The sequence below is a fragment of the Pelophylax lessonae genome (assembly GCF_965119305.1).
Source record: "Pelophylax lessonae genome assembly, chromosome: 1".
Classification (NCBI taxonomy): domain Eukaryota; kingdom Metazoa; phylum Chordata; class Amphibia; order Anura; family Ranidae; genus Pelophylax; species Pelophylax lessonae.
This window is the reverse complement of record NC_138768.1, coordinates 217,680,138-217,698,081: the sequence shown is the minus strand read 5'-3', so window position 1 is coordinate 217,698,081 and position 17,944 is coordinate 217,680,138. Positions and strand designations below refer to the sequence as shown.

At 39.8% G+C, this 17,944-nt stretch overlaps 1 protein-coding gene across 7 annotated transcripts in view; it reads right to left on the bottom strand.

Annotated features, from left to right (window-relative positions):
• Positions 1-17,944, bottom strand: part of NOS1 (nitric oxide synthase 1) — a gene marked incomplete at its 3' end in the record, with an annotated part of 435,619 nt that overhangs the window by 53,882 nt on the left and 363,793 nt on the right. For all 7 annotated transcript variants that reach the window (XM_082252128.1, XM_082252130.1, XM_082252134.1 and 4 more), the window contains 5 exons: positions 16,443-16,580; positions 13,107-13,252; positions 10,126-10,288; positions 1,418-1,509; positions 1,133-1,274 (listed from right to left, as the gene is read on the bottom strand). In XM_082252128.1, the coding sequence (XP_082108254.1) occupies positions 1,133-1,274; positions 1,418-1,509; positions 10,126-10,288; positions 13,107-13,252; positions 16,443-16,580 (681 nt within the window). The remainder of the gene's footprint in view (positions 1-1,132; positions 1,275-1,417; positions 1,510-10,125; positions 10,289-13,106; positions 13,253-16,442; positions 16,581-17,944) is intronic.

Here is a 17,944-nt window from a genome sequence, read left to right as displayed (position 1 = left end):
AGTTAGAAGCATGCCCCTGGGGACACACTTAACCCCTGGATCTCTAATAAAGTTAACCCCATTCCCTGCCAGTGTCATTTTTACAGTAACAGCGCATATGTATAGCACTGATTACTGTAGTAATGTCACTGGTACCCCCAAAAGTGTCAAAAATGTTAGTCAGGGGTTCGATCTGTCCGCCGCGATGTCGCAGTCCCGCAAAAAAAATCGCAGATCGCCGCCATTACTAGTTAAAAAAAAAAACAATAAAAATGACATAAATATTTCCCTTAGTTAGTAAACGCAATAACTTTTGCGCAAACCTATAAAAATACGCTTATTGCGATTTTTTTTACCAAAAAAACAAAAATATGTAGCAGAAAACAAATTGGCCTAAAATGTTAAAAAATTTTGATTTTTACATTTATTTTTGGGGGAATTTCATATAAAAAAATGTAAAAAATATTGTTATTTTTTCAAAATTGATGCTCTTTTTTTGTTAATAGCGCAAAAAATAAAAATCGCACAGGTGATCAAATACCACCAAAAGAAAGCCCTGTTTGTGGGAAAAAAAGGACGTCAATTTCATTTGGGCACAGCGCCGCGTAATTGTCCGTTAAAATCACGCAGAGCGGAATCTCAAAATTGGCCCTGGTCTTTGAGCAGCCAAATCCTCCGGGGCTTAAGTGGTTAAAGAGTCCCTAAAAATGAGAAACAATGGCTTTAAAAAAAGAGAGCTCTTTGAAATAACAGTCCACTTTTTGAGGATATGTTGGTGTAAGCCATCTGGTCCAGGGGCTTTATGTACGTGATGTGTCTACTCTCTGCCATAAGTAAAAGTGATTACTAACAGTTACCAAGTGCACTGCATGTGTCTGTGATGAATGATTGTGATAATATTAACATGAAACTGAGAAGCTTCCAGTACAATACGACTAATATTGGTGCTAAGCATTAATGAGAGGAAGCAGCGCACTTAAAAATGACAGTTGAGTTCCTACAATGCATTTATACGGGATGTTGGTCAGATCAGGTAATATCCAAAACTATTATATGTTCTCCAGTGATGAAAATAAATCTGTATTTAGTGGTCCATTGAGAATGTCATATTTCCAATGACATCCTTTACAGTCAATGATAAATATAAGGTTACCTCAGTTAGTTCTACATTAGCAGGGTCACCCAGCACAGAGCCATCGGGTTGTTTGTATCCTGCGTAACGAATGAGCTGAGCATTCCAGACCCTGAAATCATGTTTTCCATCAGTCCTTTGAGGGAAGATAGTGATTGCTGATCTGTGAAAAGACAAGGTATAAGCTATCATTATGACATATGATGCCATATATCATATGGTCTTTTAAATTTGTGGTACATAAATATTTGATTATCATTTAATAGGGATGCTTGGTCATCATCTTTGAATACTGAGTGTTCTTGCCTGAGGTTGCCTTTGTTGGTGGCATATTTGATGTGGTTGCAGATATAATTGAACATTCCATGGGCAGTGGTGCAGTCTCGAGCATCAAAGACCTGGGAATAATGCAAGAAACAAAATGACTGTGTACCCCTAATACAATTTCAGTCCTCTCCAATTCACGACAGGTCTTTTTAACAGTACAGATATCTGCTTTGTTTCATGTCCATAGATATGTTTAATAAGTACAGCATTCCCTATGTATCATCCTCTGTAGAGTTCAAATTATGATGGATCAGAATGTGGTCTTTCTAATATTGTGTATATCAACTAGTTATTGTTCCTACAAAATCTGGCCTTCCTAAACTCCAGACAAGGTTTTTTTTTATTACTTTTGTATATAGCAGGAAATAGTGATTAGGGATGATCGAACGACCAGAACCGCGCAAAATGCAATGGGACAGGAACTGGGCTTTAAAAGCCTGTGATTGGACCAGAAACGTCAGTAAAAGCCAATTGAGGGGGCAGGAGTCTGCTAGGAATGTGATTGGAGTGACTTGGGGGTCCAGAGGCCAATCAGTAGTGAATACGCCCCCCAGTATATAACATAGCCCCGCCAAATCTCTAGCACTGTAATAGAGAGGCTGAGGAATAGAGTGGAAGCATTTCTGTTACTCCTGCTGCTCCAGTGTCATTTAGCAATTATTAGTGTGAGGAAAGGGATATGCAGTGTAGTTAGGGTACTATATACCACTATAGTTAGATTCAATAATCTAGTTTCTGTAGGGAAAGTGTTAGGTGTCGGGTGACCGTAATGTAGTTTAGGGTGAACTGACTCTAACAGCTATGCCAGGGTGACCGAACTCATCCATGTCAGGGTGACCGCCAGAAAAAAAGATAATTTTTCTTAGAATTTTTAGTAGAGCAGGGATGGGGTTCCGCTCCTTTCACACTTGGGCGTTTTTGTTTCAGGCGTTTATTGGGCTTTTTTGTGGACGTCTTTGGAGGCAGGCATGACATCTGAACTTCTGTATAGGGGTATATATACACACACACATATATATATATATATATACACATACACACATATAGGTGTGAAAGGAGCGGAACCCCATCCCTGCGCTACTGACATAGTTTCAGCAGCGCAGGGATGGGGTTCCGCTCCTTTCACACCTATATGTGTGTATGTGTATATGTGTGTATATATATATATATATATATATATATATATATATATATATATATATATATATATATATGTGTGTGTGTGTATATATATATACCCTTATACAGAAGTTCAGATATTATGCCTGCCGCCAAAGACGCCCAAAAAAATGCCCAATAAACGCCTGCAACAAAAACGCCCAGGTGTGAAAGGAGCGGAACCCCATCCCTGCGCTACTAAAAATTATAAGAAAAATTATCTTTTTTTCTGGTTCTGGACATGCTACAGAGCTGGAACTTCACAGGTAAACTTTTTAGACCCCCCCCCCCAGACACTAATTCCAAAGAAATCTCATTTTTTTTTTTTTTCAATAATTTTTTCAATAATTGGCTCTCTATCAAAAAAGACAATTTTTAAGAACTTTTTTTGCCTGATTCATAGTCCCTGGGGCATGACCCAGAACCCTAGGCACTTTTTAGGGGCATTTATTGGGTTTTAGGGCTTCAAAATTGTGTTTTTTGATTACCGAAGTTCGGGTCCCATTGATTTCAATGGGGTTCTGGAATCCGGACCCGAATTTTAGGGAAGTTCGGGTGTTCTGGCCGAACTGAACTTTTCAAAAATTCGATCATCCCTAATAGTGATGAGCCATTCTTGTGTAGTAAATAGGCTGCTGCTTTAGGTACCCACCAACCACTGGGGAACACTGAGTAGACACTTGAGTTATAGAAGATATCAATGGATGAATGACCGAGTCAAACAATCAGGTATGGAAAAATTGTTCTTTATTTAAAGTCAAAAGTCGTGTTTTGATTGTTACACGAATCCTCCTTCTTAGGGCTTCTAATGATTGTTAAAGGATAAATATTCAGAGTTAGCTCAGGAAACAGTTTAGACGAAGCAAGTGTTTGTTTCACCTAAACTGTTTCCCAATCTCTCACTGTCTATTATTTATTCAAGACATTAGAAGTATTAGAGGATTCCTGTAACCTCCAAAATGCAATGGCTATTTTCTTGAAAACAAAAACAATCACAAGTCAACCTGATTGTTGGACTGATCCATAACTTTGGCGCTCCCATTTCTTTTGCACACCAATTGTTATGACTGTTTGTGTGTTTGGGAGATTTTCAGACAATTCCTGACCTCCAGTCAGTGGAAGTGAGAACAAATCTTCCAATGGAAGTGCATGCAGCGATAAAATCTGAAAGAGGTTTTAACCTTCCTCCACAATACTAAAAAATGTATTTTTATTGCTGTCTTTTTTGCATTTGGAGAAACTGCCCCCCAGGACAGGAGGTGAGTGAAAATCTCCCAAACAGTGACACCAACATCAATAAGAACCCAAAAGAGGTTCTAACAATTCTATGCTCTATCAAAAACTAAAACAAAAGCCCAGATAGGAACATTTTTTTTTCTTAGTGACAGTATAATGTTTTTTCACAATCTTATTTCAGACTGTTAGTTTGCAAAGTATACAAATAAATGGTTTATTTAATTTTAATTTACCTAGATTCAATTTTTTTATTGGATGTATAAAATTGTCTTTGTCAACCTAACATTTCATACAGGGTGCATCTGTGAGACTCAGTGTACAGAGGAGCCCCAGCAATGTCTGTATTTTTTTGGCATCCTGGGTATATAAAAAAAATAACAAAATGACATGCCTCAGTTTTAGATGTCCTACTCTACTAAATCAGATCATTTCAAAATGCAGTGCAGGCTTGAAAGTTCATGAAGTACAATTTGATTATCTTAATTCTGTTTTGCAACACTGAAAACTATATTGCAAACCTTGTTTATTATTTATATACAGTACTTGCCTTAATTTAGGACTGTGGGCTGCAATGTAGTCCCCAACATACCCAATTGCTCAAAATGAGAACATGTTATGTCCACATATAGTAAAACAATGTTTCAGAGGCTGACAGAACCCTTCATTTGGCAATTGTGAGATTTCAAAATTCTGCATGGCTCTGAAATGCGATTTTACTATATGTACACATAAAATGTGCTTACCCTGAGCCATTGGGTAAGCTAGTGAATACATCTCTGCTACTGGCTAGTACTGTGGCAACATCCACTATTTCTTTATCAGTAAACACTCCTTTTTTATGGTCTCTAAGTCATCTATAGTGTGCCAGGATACATCCACTGACTTGATCCTAAAAGCAGTAACAAAACAACCAATCAGAATTCATTGAGGTGAACTTATCAAAACTGGAACAGCCATATTTCAGAGTAGCCAAGCATGGCAACAAACCAGATTCTATCTTTCATTTTAAAATCTTAAAGCAATTGTATACCCTAAAAAAAAACAAAAAAAAAAACAAAATAAAAGCTCTGCAAGGCATACTAGCACATTATGAAATACTTACCTTAGAACAAACCCCCAAAGCGGCACCTGGTCACCCCTGTGGGGGGTGACATGTGCCCCTGGCGTTTCTTCCGGGTTCACAGGCTTTGGCGCTGTATGTGGCCTGAGCATGTGCGCGGGTGCCCTCGGGTTCCAGTAAGAAGACCTTCAGAGCGCATGACGTCAGCGGCTGCATGCAATGTGAATATCTTCTAAACAGTTCTAAAGGCAAAAGGTTTTTTACCTTCATGCATTCTATGCATGAAGGTAAAAAACCTTCTCCCCCCCTAATACTTACCTGGGCCTCCTCTCGATCGAGCGATGTCCAGGAAAACCTTGCCTCTCTAAAGAAATCGCACTCCTGATTGGCTTTTGGTGAGTCATTCAGGGGACGTAGGGGGCGGGGCAGAACCGTGGCTCGGTGTGTGAATGGACACACAGAGCAGTGGCTCAGCTCAGGTCCCAACATAGCAAGTTGCTTGCTGTGGGGGCACTGGGCAGGAGGGAGGGGCCAGGAGTGCCGACGTGAGACCTGAGAAGAGGAGGATCAGGGCTGCTCTGTGCAAAACCAACTGCACAGAGCAGGTAAGTACAACATGTTTATTTTTGTTTTTTTTTAAATAAAAAAACAAGACTTAAGGCTCGGTTTCCACTAGTGCGACTTGCTGTGCGACTTGACACATGTCAAGTCGCACAGCAAGTCAAAAGCCATTGATTTCAATTCGGCCCGTTTCCACTGCCGCGACTTGAGTTGCGGCGACTTCAAAAGTAGTTTGTGCACTACTTTTGAGCCGGCTTCAGTGCGACTTCACTCTATAATGAGGGACAAGTCTCACTGAAAACCGCAAATAACTTTAGCTACGAAGTCGCGCTAGAAGTAGCACGACTTCGTAGCCGCGGTAGTGGAAACCGAGCCTTAGTATCACTTAACTGAACATGTTGAAGACAGAAGCTGAATGGGACTATGCACAGCTGCTCCAGAATCTGTCTACTCCAGTTTTTATAAATTTCCCCACTGAGTGCTGATCATATTTCAGCTGACTAAATATTAATTGAGTGCTATGAGTTACTGCACTTACAAATTGGTAATTAAAGTGCACCTGTGCCCAGACTATGGACATAAAAGAGTTATCATATTTGTAACAAACAGTAAAGGAGCTTTGAACCTTTATCTCTGCTGGAGTCTTTTTCTTCCTGTTTTTTTGTCCACATGCTAAAATGCTATGCCTACATGAAAACATTCTTAAATCCCTAAAACATTATATATATATATATATATTTTTTTTTTTTTTTTTAAGAAAAGGATGAAAGGAATTTAACGATAGCAGTTTCACATGCACATTTTTAGCACAACTGTTTATCAGATCTATAATTTTAGTGAAAATGCATTCAGTATTTTTACAGCTATGAGTTTGTTTGTATTTCGATGCATACATTGTGAATTTTGAAGATCCTTTTCTTCATAATGCTAACATCTACAAAGGTAGTAAAGCAGTTTTACAGTTTGTTCCTAACATGTATACACCTTAAAGTGGTTGTATATAAAGCTTACCTGTAGGTACAGTGATTATCTTCTAAACCTGCATGGTTTAGGAGATATTCACACTGCATGCAGCTGGTGACGTCACCAGCACATGGGCTCTGAAGGTCCGACGTACCGTGCCAGGTCTTCAGAGCTTGTACCGTAACCGAGGGCTCCCATGCGGGAGTGACATCAGTGCGGCTCTGGCCATATTAAAATAACAGCTCTTTATTAGATACAGCCTTTTTAGTCTTACTACATAATTGCTATACGTACAGTATCTCACAAAAGTAAGTACACCCCTAACATTTTTGTAAATATTTTATTATACCTTTTCATGTGACAACACTGAAGAAATTACACTTTGCTACAATGTAAAGTAGTGAGTGTACAGCTTGTATAACAGTGTAAATTTGCTGTACCCTCAAAATAACTTAACACACAGCAGTAATGTCTAAACCACTGGTAACAAAAGTGAGTACACCCCTAAGTGAAAATGTCCAAATTGGACCCAATTAGCCATTTTCCCTCCCTGGTGTCATGTGACTCGTTAGTGTTACAAGGTCTCAGGTGGGGAAGCAGGTGTGTTAAATTTGGTGTTATCGCTCTCTTACTCTCTCATACAGGTAACTGGAAGTTCTACATGGTACCAAAGAACTCTCTGAGGCTCTGAAAAAAAGAATTGTTGCTCCACATAAAGATGGGCTAGGTTATAAGACGATTGCCAAGACCCTGAAACTGAGCTGCAGCACAGTAGCCAAGACCATACATCGGTTTAACAGGACCGGTTCCACTCAGAACAGGCCTCTCCATGGTCGACCAATGAAGTTGAGTGCACGTGCTCAGCATCATATCCAGATGTTGTCTTTGGGAAATAGACGTATGAGTGCTGCCAGCATTGCTGCAAAGGTTGAAAGGGTGGGGGGTCAGCCTGTCAGTGCTCAGACCATACACCACACACTGCATCAAATTGGTCTGCATGGCTGTCATCTAAAGATGATGTACAAGAAAGCCCGTAAACAGTTTGCTGAAGACAAGCAGACTAAGGACATGGATTACTGGAACCATGTCCTGTGGTCTGATGAGACAAAAATAAACGTATTTGGTTCAGATGGTGTCAAGCATGTGTGGCGGCAACCAGGTGAGGTGTAGAAAGACAAGTGCGTCTTGCCTACAGTCAAGCATGGTGGTGGGAGTGCCATGGTCTGGGGCTGCATGAGTGCTGGCAACATTGGGGAGCTACAGTTCATTGAGGGAACCATGAATGCCAACATGTACATACTAAAGCAGAGCATGATCTCCTCCCTTCAGAGACTGGGCCGCAGGGCAGTATTCCAACATGATAACACCCCCAAGCACATCTCCAAGATGACTACTGCCTTGCTAAAGAAGCTGAGGGTAAAGATGATGAACTGGCCAAGCATGTCTCCCGACCTAAACCCTATTGAGCATCTGTGTGGCATCCTCAAACAGAAGGTGAAGGAGTGCAAGGTCTCTAACATCCAACAGCTCCGTGATGTCGTCATGGAGGAGTGGAAGAGGACTCCAGTGGCAACCTGCGAAGCTCTGGTGAACTCCATGCCCAAGACGGTTAAGGCAGTGCTGGAAAATAAGGGTGGCCACACAGAATTTTGACACTTTGGGCCCAATTTGGACATTTTCACTTAGGGGTGTACTCACTTTTGTTGCCAGCGGTTTAGAAATGAATGGCTGTTTGTTGAGTTATTTTGAGTGGACAGCTAATTTACACTGTTATACAAGCTGTACACTCACTACTTTACATGAAAAGATATAATAAAATATTTACAAAAATGCGAGGGGTGTACTCGCTTTTGTGAGATACTGTACATATTGATTTAAGAAGTGATGTTAAATGCATCATACACCATCCTACCAGCATCCTGTCTTTTTCACTTGCAGATTCATTATGTCATTGTTGCCCTTAATGCAAAGCCTATAGTACATTGTAACATTGTTGTGCTAGAAGTTTCTGTCTGTATTCAAATTTGAGGCAAATGGCATGGCATTGAACAGGTTAATGCATCACCTCTGTAGTCTAAGAACTAACATTTACTGTAAAGCAACTACATATGTCACAATCCCTGGGTCTTGCAGTCTTATGCTCTGCAGGTGATAGCTAAATAGTAACTATATGTGAAACAGGCAATATCAATATCAACTATCAGGCAGAGCAATTAAATAGAGAGTTCTCCATGCTCAAAGAGGTGTGTTTCATCACATTAGCATGCCCATATTTGTGATGCAACACACAGGAAATGGCAAGGCATGGGTTGGACACTGTGTGGCAAAGAACAAGAAGTTACCTGTCCCTTTAGTAAATATCTAGGACAAGCTAGGTGAATTAATATATAAACATAGGGGAATGGATCAACCATGTCAGTACAAACTGCAGCCACAATACACCATCATTACAAGGTAAGGCAAACAAAAAACACAGGGAATATAACTACGCTAATAGCTAGTTAAAACACTAAAATGTACTATGACTTTAAAGGCTAAGCTCACTTTTGTTAGCAGAAAAAAAGCACATGCTTTAGCAGAAATTTTTTTTTACACAGCAGCCTGCAAAGCATTGCCCCCGTGATCAGTGGATCTTAGGTGCAATGTCAGGCTCCTGCAGACACTGCCTACAGCTCTCTGCCTTTACTTCTGTATGGACAGTCAGTTACTGAGCTGCAGTAAGTTTCAATGGACTACAAGGATGCAGATCAGTCTGTTTGCTGTGGTGGAAGACAGGGCTTGTAGTTTATTCATTCACAGATTACTGTAAAAGAATGATGTGGGTTTTGTGGGTGGAACCCCCCGCCAATTTTTTAAATGTGATTGTGGCTGTGGGGCAGAAGAACCCATGCCTCATGTCACAGGTAGAGGGGCTCAGGGAGTGATGGGGACATCCTATAACAGTGATGGAGAACCTTGGCACCCCAGATGTTTTGAAACTACATTTCCCATGATGCTCATGCACTCTGAAGTATAGTTGAGCATTATGGGAAATGTAATTTAAAAACATCTGGGGTGCCAAGGTTCGCCATCACTGTCCTATACCATGTTCCAAAAGGTGAACCTATCCATTAAAGCGGTAGTATCCCGATTTTTGACACTTTTACCTACAGGTAAGCCTATAATAAGGCTTACCTGTAGGTACAAATAATATCTCCTAAACCGGCATGGTTTAGGAGATATTTACAGTGCATGCAGCCGCTCGCGCGAGCGGCGCATGCGCTCTGAAGGTCCGGGGGGACCTTCAATTATCTTGCCGGGAGCTTGCCGGAAAAATCACGTGACGTGACGTCATCGCGGCTCCGGCCAATCATCGCGCCGGAGCCGTCTCTTCCGGCCAATCACCGCGCCGGAGCCGCCGAACCCGGAAGAGACGGCGAGGGATCATGGCAGCGCCCGCAGCGATGTCCGGGGGTCCGTGTCGGGGCTTCGTTCTAAGGTAAGTTACACATACTGCATACTAGCCCATTATGCCTTTGTCTTGCAGGTTTTTTTTTTTTTGTTTCTAGGGTTTACAACCGCTTTAAGTACTGTTTTACATTGTATAAAGTAAAAAAAATTTTACAACTAAAGTACTGTTTTTACATTCTTTAAAGAAAAATGTTCACAACCCCTTTATCAAATTGCAGCTGTATAAAAGTTTCAATGCACAGAGAGTGATTAGTCTCACCTGAAGTTTAGACCACTGGATTCTTCCCACACAGCGGGCTGCATTGCGCCAAGCATGCTTAGCTCCATATGATAGCTCAGTGTCTCTTAGCTGGTAGGTGTCAGTTTCTTCAATCTCTTTTCTTACTTCTTCTAGTCTGTCCAAGTGAGCCTTTGAGCCAAATCTAAAATAAATATTATATATTACTATATATTTTTATTTATTATTAATAATTTTTACCCCCATTCACACCCGAGTGTTTTGTTTTGTGGTGTGTTTCTTTGCTCTTATAATCTCTACTAACCACTACCTCTGCCATTTATCAGGACAAATACCATCACTTAAAAGTCAGTAGAAACTGTGGAGCTAGGCAATTGAATAGTGGTGGCACTTAGCTCCAGCAAGGGGTGAGGTAAAGAAGTTCAGCGAAAGAATAACAATGGGGTAAAGCATGCAAGAGGTCTCTACGGCCCATAAACAGAATAATAACAATACAGCACGTGTAGGCATCAATTATAGTCAATGGGGCAGCTGCAACAAAAACAGGGGGTTATTGCATTCCATAAGAGTAAGTGGCGCCATGGCCTGAACTACACAAAGAAGCATAAGCATAATCCACGTATTGTGGTCGTATGTGAACATCCTAATCAGGGGTTCCCCAGATACAAGAAAATAAAGAAAGGTACAATCAGACACCTTCCATAGTAAGTTTATTGTTTATTTATGTACTAAACAAAGGTTCAAGTGCTGGCCCAGATCTGTCTGATTCACTGAAAGTGCATATCCACAAGTTTCTAGCTGATCCGTCTGCCCTAGTTCCCCAAACTCAACTCCTGACAAAGGAAGCAATAACTAACCACCCTTCTCCATAGGCAGGTTTTGCATAACCCCCAAATTGCCCCATTTCTGCCTCACAACAAATCAAAAGCCATCATTATGCAGTGTATGTCCTACAAGAAACCTGCCACCAAAGTATCAGAACCCATGGCAACTATGATTTTACGAAATAATAGGTCTTCAAATAGGAAGGGGAGATTGGTGTGGAGACAAGAGAATCTTTATAAATGATTACTTGCTTAAAGGGAACCAGTCATGACTGAAGTGTGTGAGATACTATTGCTGTCCTGTTTTTAGGGGGTGCATGTTCTTTCCTATCTGTTGTTTACTACTTGGTGTGTTATTGACCTGGAGCAATTCATATATGGATTGGATGTCTTGACAGCTGGCATGCACATGTTCTCAGTTAGTTACCAAGCAGTCAAGAAAACATGAGGATTAAAGTCCTAGGGACTGCATTGCTGGCGTTATGTATTGACCCGGGAGACATTGTGGATTGATAAATCCATGTTTTGTGGGCGTTAACTGGCCGAGCCTTTCCAGGACTTTCTTGACATATATATATCAGGCCCCACGGGGTGAGGGAGCCTGTTTTTGACTGTCCTTTAAAGCCTACCCCCCTCTTCTGAATTGTCGCCCATGGGATAGGCTGAATCTATAGAATCTCATGATACATATCTTACACATTTGAGATTAGGAAAGTCCTAAACTTTCTCCACAAATTGCATTGACTTTGTTTATCATCTCTGTGTAGTGTGTCAATATAGGATTTTAAAATGAATCTATGTAATCCCTGTGCAAATCTGTTTTCAATGCACATATACACTATATTACCAAAAGTATTGGGATGTCTGCCTTTCCACACACATGAACTTTAATGGCATCCCGTTCTTAGTCCGTAGGGTTCAATATTGAGTTTGCCCATCCTTTGCAGCTATAACAGCTTCAACTCTTCTGGCAAGGCTGTCCACAAGGTTTAGGAGTGTGTGTATGGGAATGTTTGACCATTCTATCAGAAGGGCATTTGTTAGGTCAGAGAAGGTTTGGCTCACAGTCTGCGCTCTAATTTATCCCAGCGGTGTTCTATTGGGTTGAGGTCAGGACCAGGCCAGTCAAATTCCATCACCGCAAACTTGCTCATCCATGTTCTTATGGACCTTGCTTTGTGCACTGGTGCACAGTCATGTTGGTACAGGGAGGGCCAACTCCAAACTGTTCCCACACAATTGGGAGCATGAAATTGACCAAAATGCCTTGGTATGCTGACGCCTTAAGAGCTCCCTTCACTATAACTAAGGGGCCAAACCCAATCCCCAAAAAACAACCACGTCATAATCCCCGCCCCCCTTCCACCAAATGATTTGGACCACTGGACAAAGCAAGGTCCATAAAGACATGAATGAGCGAGTTTGGGGGGGGGGAACTTGACTGGCCTGCACAGAGTCCAGACCTCGACCCGAAAAAAACATTTTTAAGAAGAGTGCAGACTGCGAGCCAGGTCTTTTCTCCAATATTAGTGTCTGACCTCACAAATGCGCTTCTGGAAGAATGGTCAAACATTCCGATAGACACACACCTAAAATTGTGGACAGCCTTGCCAGAAGAGTTAACACTGTTATAATTGCAAAGGATGGGCCAACTCAATATTGAACCCTATGGACTAAGACTGGGATGCCGATAAAGTTCCTGTTTGTGTGTAAAGGCAGGCATCCCAATACTTTTGGTAATATAGTGTATATGTAATATGTGATTTTATTGCCCTATGTGGTGGTATTTTATGACATTTTTTAATAAAATATAATTTTTTTTATTTGGATCTTTTTGTTTTTGTACTAGTCTACTATTGGAAGTACTTTCAAAGTCCCCCTTCTCTCTATGTTTTGGCCCTAGAGACTGCACCTATCCTGCTAAATGGACACATTTTAGCAAATAACACAGAGCAAACATACATATATCCTCAGACTACCAAATATAAATGTGTCTATATGAATACAAATGTATAGAGGGACACTTGGGACAAAAGGAGTCTAGATGATGCTACAGATTCCAGAATTACATAAAGCATAAAAGTGAACATTTTGGTATTGTCAACACACATTTCAATTAATACTTCAAATGTATTTTTCCTAGTTTTATTTTTCTTTGTAAAAAAAAAATTAGCTTACCTTTTAATTGAAGTATAATATTGATCAATAAACTCCTTGGCAAGGGGTAGAAGCTGCTCTTTAGTGCGAATATCATCTGGCTTACGGACATACTGAGGTGGGGTCATGATTGACCCCATACACATTTGTGGGGTACAAGATGTAGGCTAAAACATAAATACAAATATATGTAAATCTAATTTGTACCATGTTGTATTTAAATAATACAAGCACTTGGTGTACTATATTGTAATACATATTTATTTCAGGTGATTTAGAAAAAAAAGTGATTTAGCCACAGAATTACTGACTTTTGCCTAAAGGGAAAGCCATTAACATGGTTGTAAAGTCAGTTTTTCCAGTTCCTGCCAGACCCTCTGTAATAACAAGATATTCTACACAGTGTGTGTTTTTTTTTTAAAGTCTGTAGCTAAATATCCTTTTTCTCATCGCCAATGTGCAGTCACCTGACTGCCGCCCCCCTTCCTCAATTCAAGGACTACAGTGGGAGGGGCTGAGTATCCCCTCTGACAGCAGCTGGATGATTACATGAATGCACATTGGCAATGTGAAAAAAGATATTTAGCTGCAAAATTAAAAAAAAAAACACACACACACACACACACACACACACACACACTGTGTAATATATCTTATTATTACAGAGGTCTGGCAGGAATTGGAATCATTAACTTTACAGCCAAGCAAAATAGCGGCAGAGGGGGGTAGAGGAGACGATTTACATACAGACTCCAGAGCTGATAGGCAGGGAGGGAGGGGGAGAGGAAGAGCAGTAGGATAATGGAGGCATGTAAACTGACCCTGGTATCACGGATCAGCAGCTATGATTACCGTGGTCAGCACACTAAGGGGGACACAGGAACATGCAGGATCAACCAGGAGGCATATTACAGCATAGAAAGGGACAAATTACACTGCACAAGCACTATGCAGTTTAACATACTTTAAAAGAATAGGATCCTTTTTTTTTAATTTTATTTATTTATTTATTTTTTAGGATTATAGCCCCTTTAAGCTGCTTAGGTGAAACTTCCCTAAAAATGAACTTCAGTGTATTTTCTTTATTTGGATGGTGTATTTGTGGGGTTGTATTTATGGTATTCAATACTGTTTGTATTTATGTTTTTTTCCCCTTTATTTTGTGTGTTTGAGTCTTATTTGTGGACTACCAATTTCAATTTTTTTAATTTCCTTTTTTTTCTTTTTTGTCCCACTGTGGCTAATGATGAACTTTGTTTCTGGAAGAAGCACAGGTCCTGGATAGTTTAAAAAGTTTTCAGAAACCCTCAGAAGCATCTTAAGCCAACTGTACACTTAAAATACTCAAAATCCCTCAGCATCTACCATAAATAATCCTTCCCTATCAACCCTAATGCATTTTGGCAAACCGGCAAAATCTTCACAAAAATCTCCAGATTTTTACTGAAATTCTGGGGAGATGCAAATTCAGGGATCTCTTTTGTTGATTGCTGCTGCTCACCAACCTATGTCTGTAAACAGCCATAATCCACAACATGCTCACTCAAGGGGCCAATAACCATGCTATAGTAGAATATGTAACAAAATAGGTGGGATCCTTGTAGCATGCTAACCTATATGTGTATGTAGCATTAAAACTTGAATCCAACAAGAAATGGTATAATGTGTTTAACTTGTTGGGGCTAAAAATCACACCAATAGATACAGTATATGCTCCATCATAAGGCTGCATGTACAGGTAGGTTGGTAAATAGGCTGTAAGATACAATAAAGAGTGTTATGGTCAGTCTAATTTTAGCATTCTAGCCTACCATTTTGAAGATGAAGACCACATACTTGATACGGTAAGATATTCTGTTTTGTATTAAAGCAGAGTTCCACTCAAAAGTGGAACTTCCGCTTATCTGTCTCCTTCCCACCTCCAGTGCCACATTTGCCGCCTTTCAGCGGGTACCTGTTTTTGACAGGTCCCCTTTTGTGAGGTACGTCAGAAGTTCGGCCCCCTCCTCCTCCTTCCTCCGCTTCTAGGCCAGTAAGAGAGCACAGTGCGCTTTGTGCATGCACAGTAGGGACTCGGCCAGGAAACCACAAGGCTTCACTGTAGGGTTCCCTGACCGGCAATGGCGGGGGCAGCATCCAACAGCCGATGGAAACATCAGCTGCGGTGCCGACATCGCTGTACTCCAGGACAGTTAAGTGTCCTAATATTAAAAGTCAGCAGCTACAGTATGAGTAGCTGCTGACTTTTAATTTTTGGAGGAGGAGGCCGGAACACCACTTTAACATTTATATGGTGAGGAATTGTGGGAAATGGCCAAAAGATGCCTATCATTTACTGTAAATTGTTACTTTACCATTAATTAAGAGTCAAGAGATTGGCAATGCTTTCAGTAGATAGTTGACAGAATGAAATATGTATTTGCAAAGATGACTGACAGGAGGCTTTATTATGTGCCATGTACCTGTGCCCAGTATAGAAGGAGAGTCTCAACGAACTGTTTGTGTTGCCTACAACAGCCAATAAGCATTCACTTTTTTTAGCCTGCTCTGGAACAATAACAGGAAGAAGCTGATCGGTTAATATGGATAGAACTGACTGTTTTTCAGATGCAGTTAATCCCAAGATCCACAATATCTGGATGAGATGTTAAAAATGAATTGGTTACTAAGGCTCCTATTAAGCTTCATGCTCACACAGTACTCACACTGAATACTGGTATTTGAATGTGTGTTGTTTTATTTTTTCAATATATGCCCTTAAGCTAAGGAGCTGGATTATTCCAATTCTTGGTTATGGCAGTGACATAAATAAACTGTTTGACTGTATGTATAAAATTCTGTAACATTGAAATCTGAAATCAGAATACAGCAAATGTCATTGGTTTATAATAACAAGATAGGAACAAAAGTTGTATTGTGTAAAATATATGATATTCAGTTTATATTACAGAATAATACATTACTTTACACCATATTGTTTTAAACTCATTCTGTGTTTTAAAGGAATCTTGTGCAAAGAGAAAACGCAGGCCGTTACATGTGACCTGCCTTAGATATGGTAAGTTGCTTGGTTGTCATGCTAATCCACTGAATTCAATACTTTCTGAAGCACTGACCTAAAACTATTCTAAATTTCTTATGGGCATATTTGTTCTAGGTAAATGACTCACAAAATACTGAAGCTATTGGATCAAAATAACAGCCAGGTATTAATATCATCCCATGGAGGTGAGCTATCATAGCCTATGTATATATTCTCAGCCTAGGTTCCTTTTAAACCTGCTTCACTGTTATGGTAGTTGTAGGGAAACAAGTTGATCTGATCCCTAGGGATATGGAAGGTCTGGTTCAACTTACCATAGAAGCCTTCAAGTGCAATGTGTCATGTAATATAGCGCTTGTGTCCCAGTTCTTCACTTTGAGATAACGAGGACACTTGGAAGGACTTCCATTCACCTGGCTCTTTGCAGGAGACTGTCTTCCCGAGGCTGAAACCTGGAAATGAGAAAGATTTAGCATGCCAGTACCTAAGGGCTAGGAGACAAATGAGCAGAATAAGCCAGACAAAGAGATTTTAAGTTGTATATAACTAGTTGGCAGGGTGTAGGCATGAAGCCAAATCACAAATAAATTATCCTCTGCAAAACAACCCACATTATTTTGTAATTAACCAACATGCTTGGAACAGAACAGCAATCATATAAACATTTTTTGAGAGATCATTTCCTATTTCCTCATGGCAGGGACAAAATTACTTATTGATAAAGGCAGAAATAATAAAAAAAAAAAAAACAACTTAAAATAATATGAGCTTTTCTAGAAATAAGTGAACCAAAGAACACAACAGGATAAAAAAAATCTTTATTTCCAAAAAAGTTACAGGTATTTTCTGCTGAGCCCAATGAGATTCAGCAGTTACAATCACATAGCTGAGATTAAGTTGTGTGTCCTTATTCCAAAGCTTTGTGATTTGAACCTATATCAATATTGATAACCTTTACAGATCCAAGCTACCTTCAGGTAATACAACTACAGTTGTATTACAAATATTGCAGAAGGGTATCACTTTTGGGTATTACCTCTTTGACTACGTATAGAAAAAGTACAATGGATATTAGCCATGTAATTGAGATTTGTTTTGAAATTTGAAACTTTCATCAATTGATATTTAATTCTGTATATGCATATATAGTAACAAATAAACATTTAGTACAGGGTACATCAACGAGTCACAAAATTCAAACTATGATCTGATTCTACATAAGAAGACCTAAGTTGGAGGCAGCATGTGTATAGCTGAGTAAGTCAGATGGGATTCTTCATCTATCATTTTGATATGAAGTAGCTTAAACCTGAAGTAGTTGTGATGTTGTGGGGTTGGTTTACCCAAACGTACAGAATGCTCACTTTGCACTTTGAGTGAAGGTGAAACTATGTCACACCAACCAATCATTACAGAGTTTTTTTTTTTAGCAAGGTTTTTTTTTCTAGCAATTTTTATTGTACATTATTGAATTATTGAGATGAATAAAGCTTCACCTTATTCAATAAGCTAAATGATCATTCACATTGTGCAGTTAACATCAGCAAATCAACTCCACTGAGTGCCAAAGTATCGGTAGCAATAGGCAAGGTCCAGGTTTCAACTCAGTTCAGCTTTATAATGTTCACATTTAAGTACAATGCACCTTCTTTTTAAAAAAACAATATTGTAATGAGACCCTTTTCTTGTCAGAATGAGTGCACAGAAAGTACTCTCCTATGCTTTACAGGTCCCTGCATTTGATGCACTTAAAGAGGAACTACAGTCTGCTTACATAATTTGTAATTAAAACATCTTTTTCATTCCGAAGCTTCCC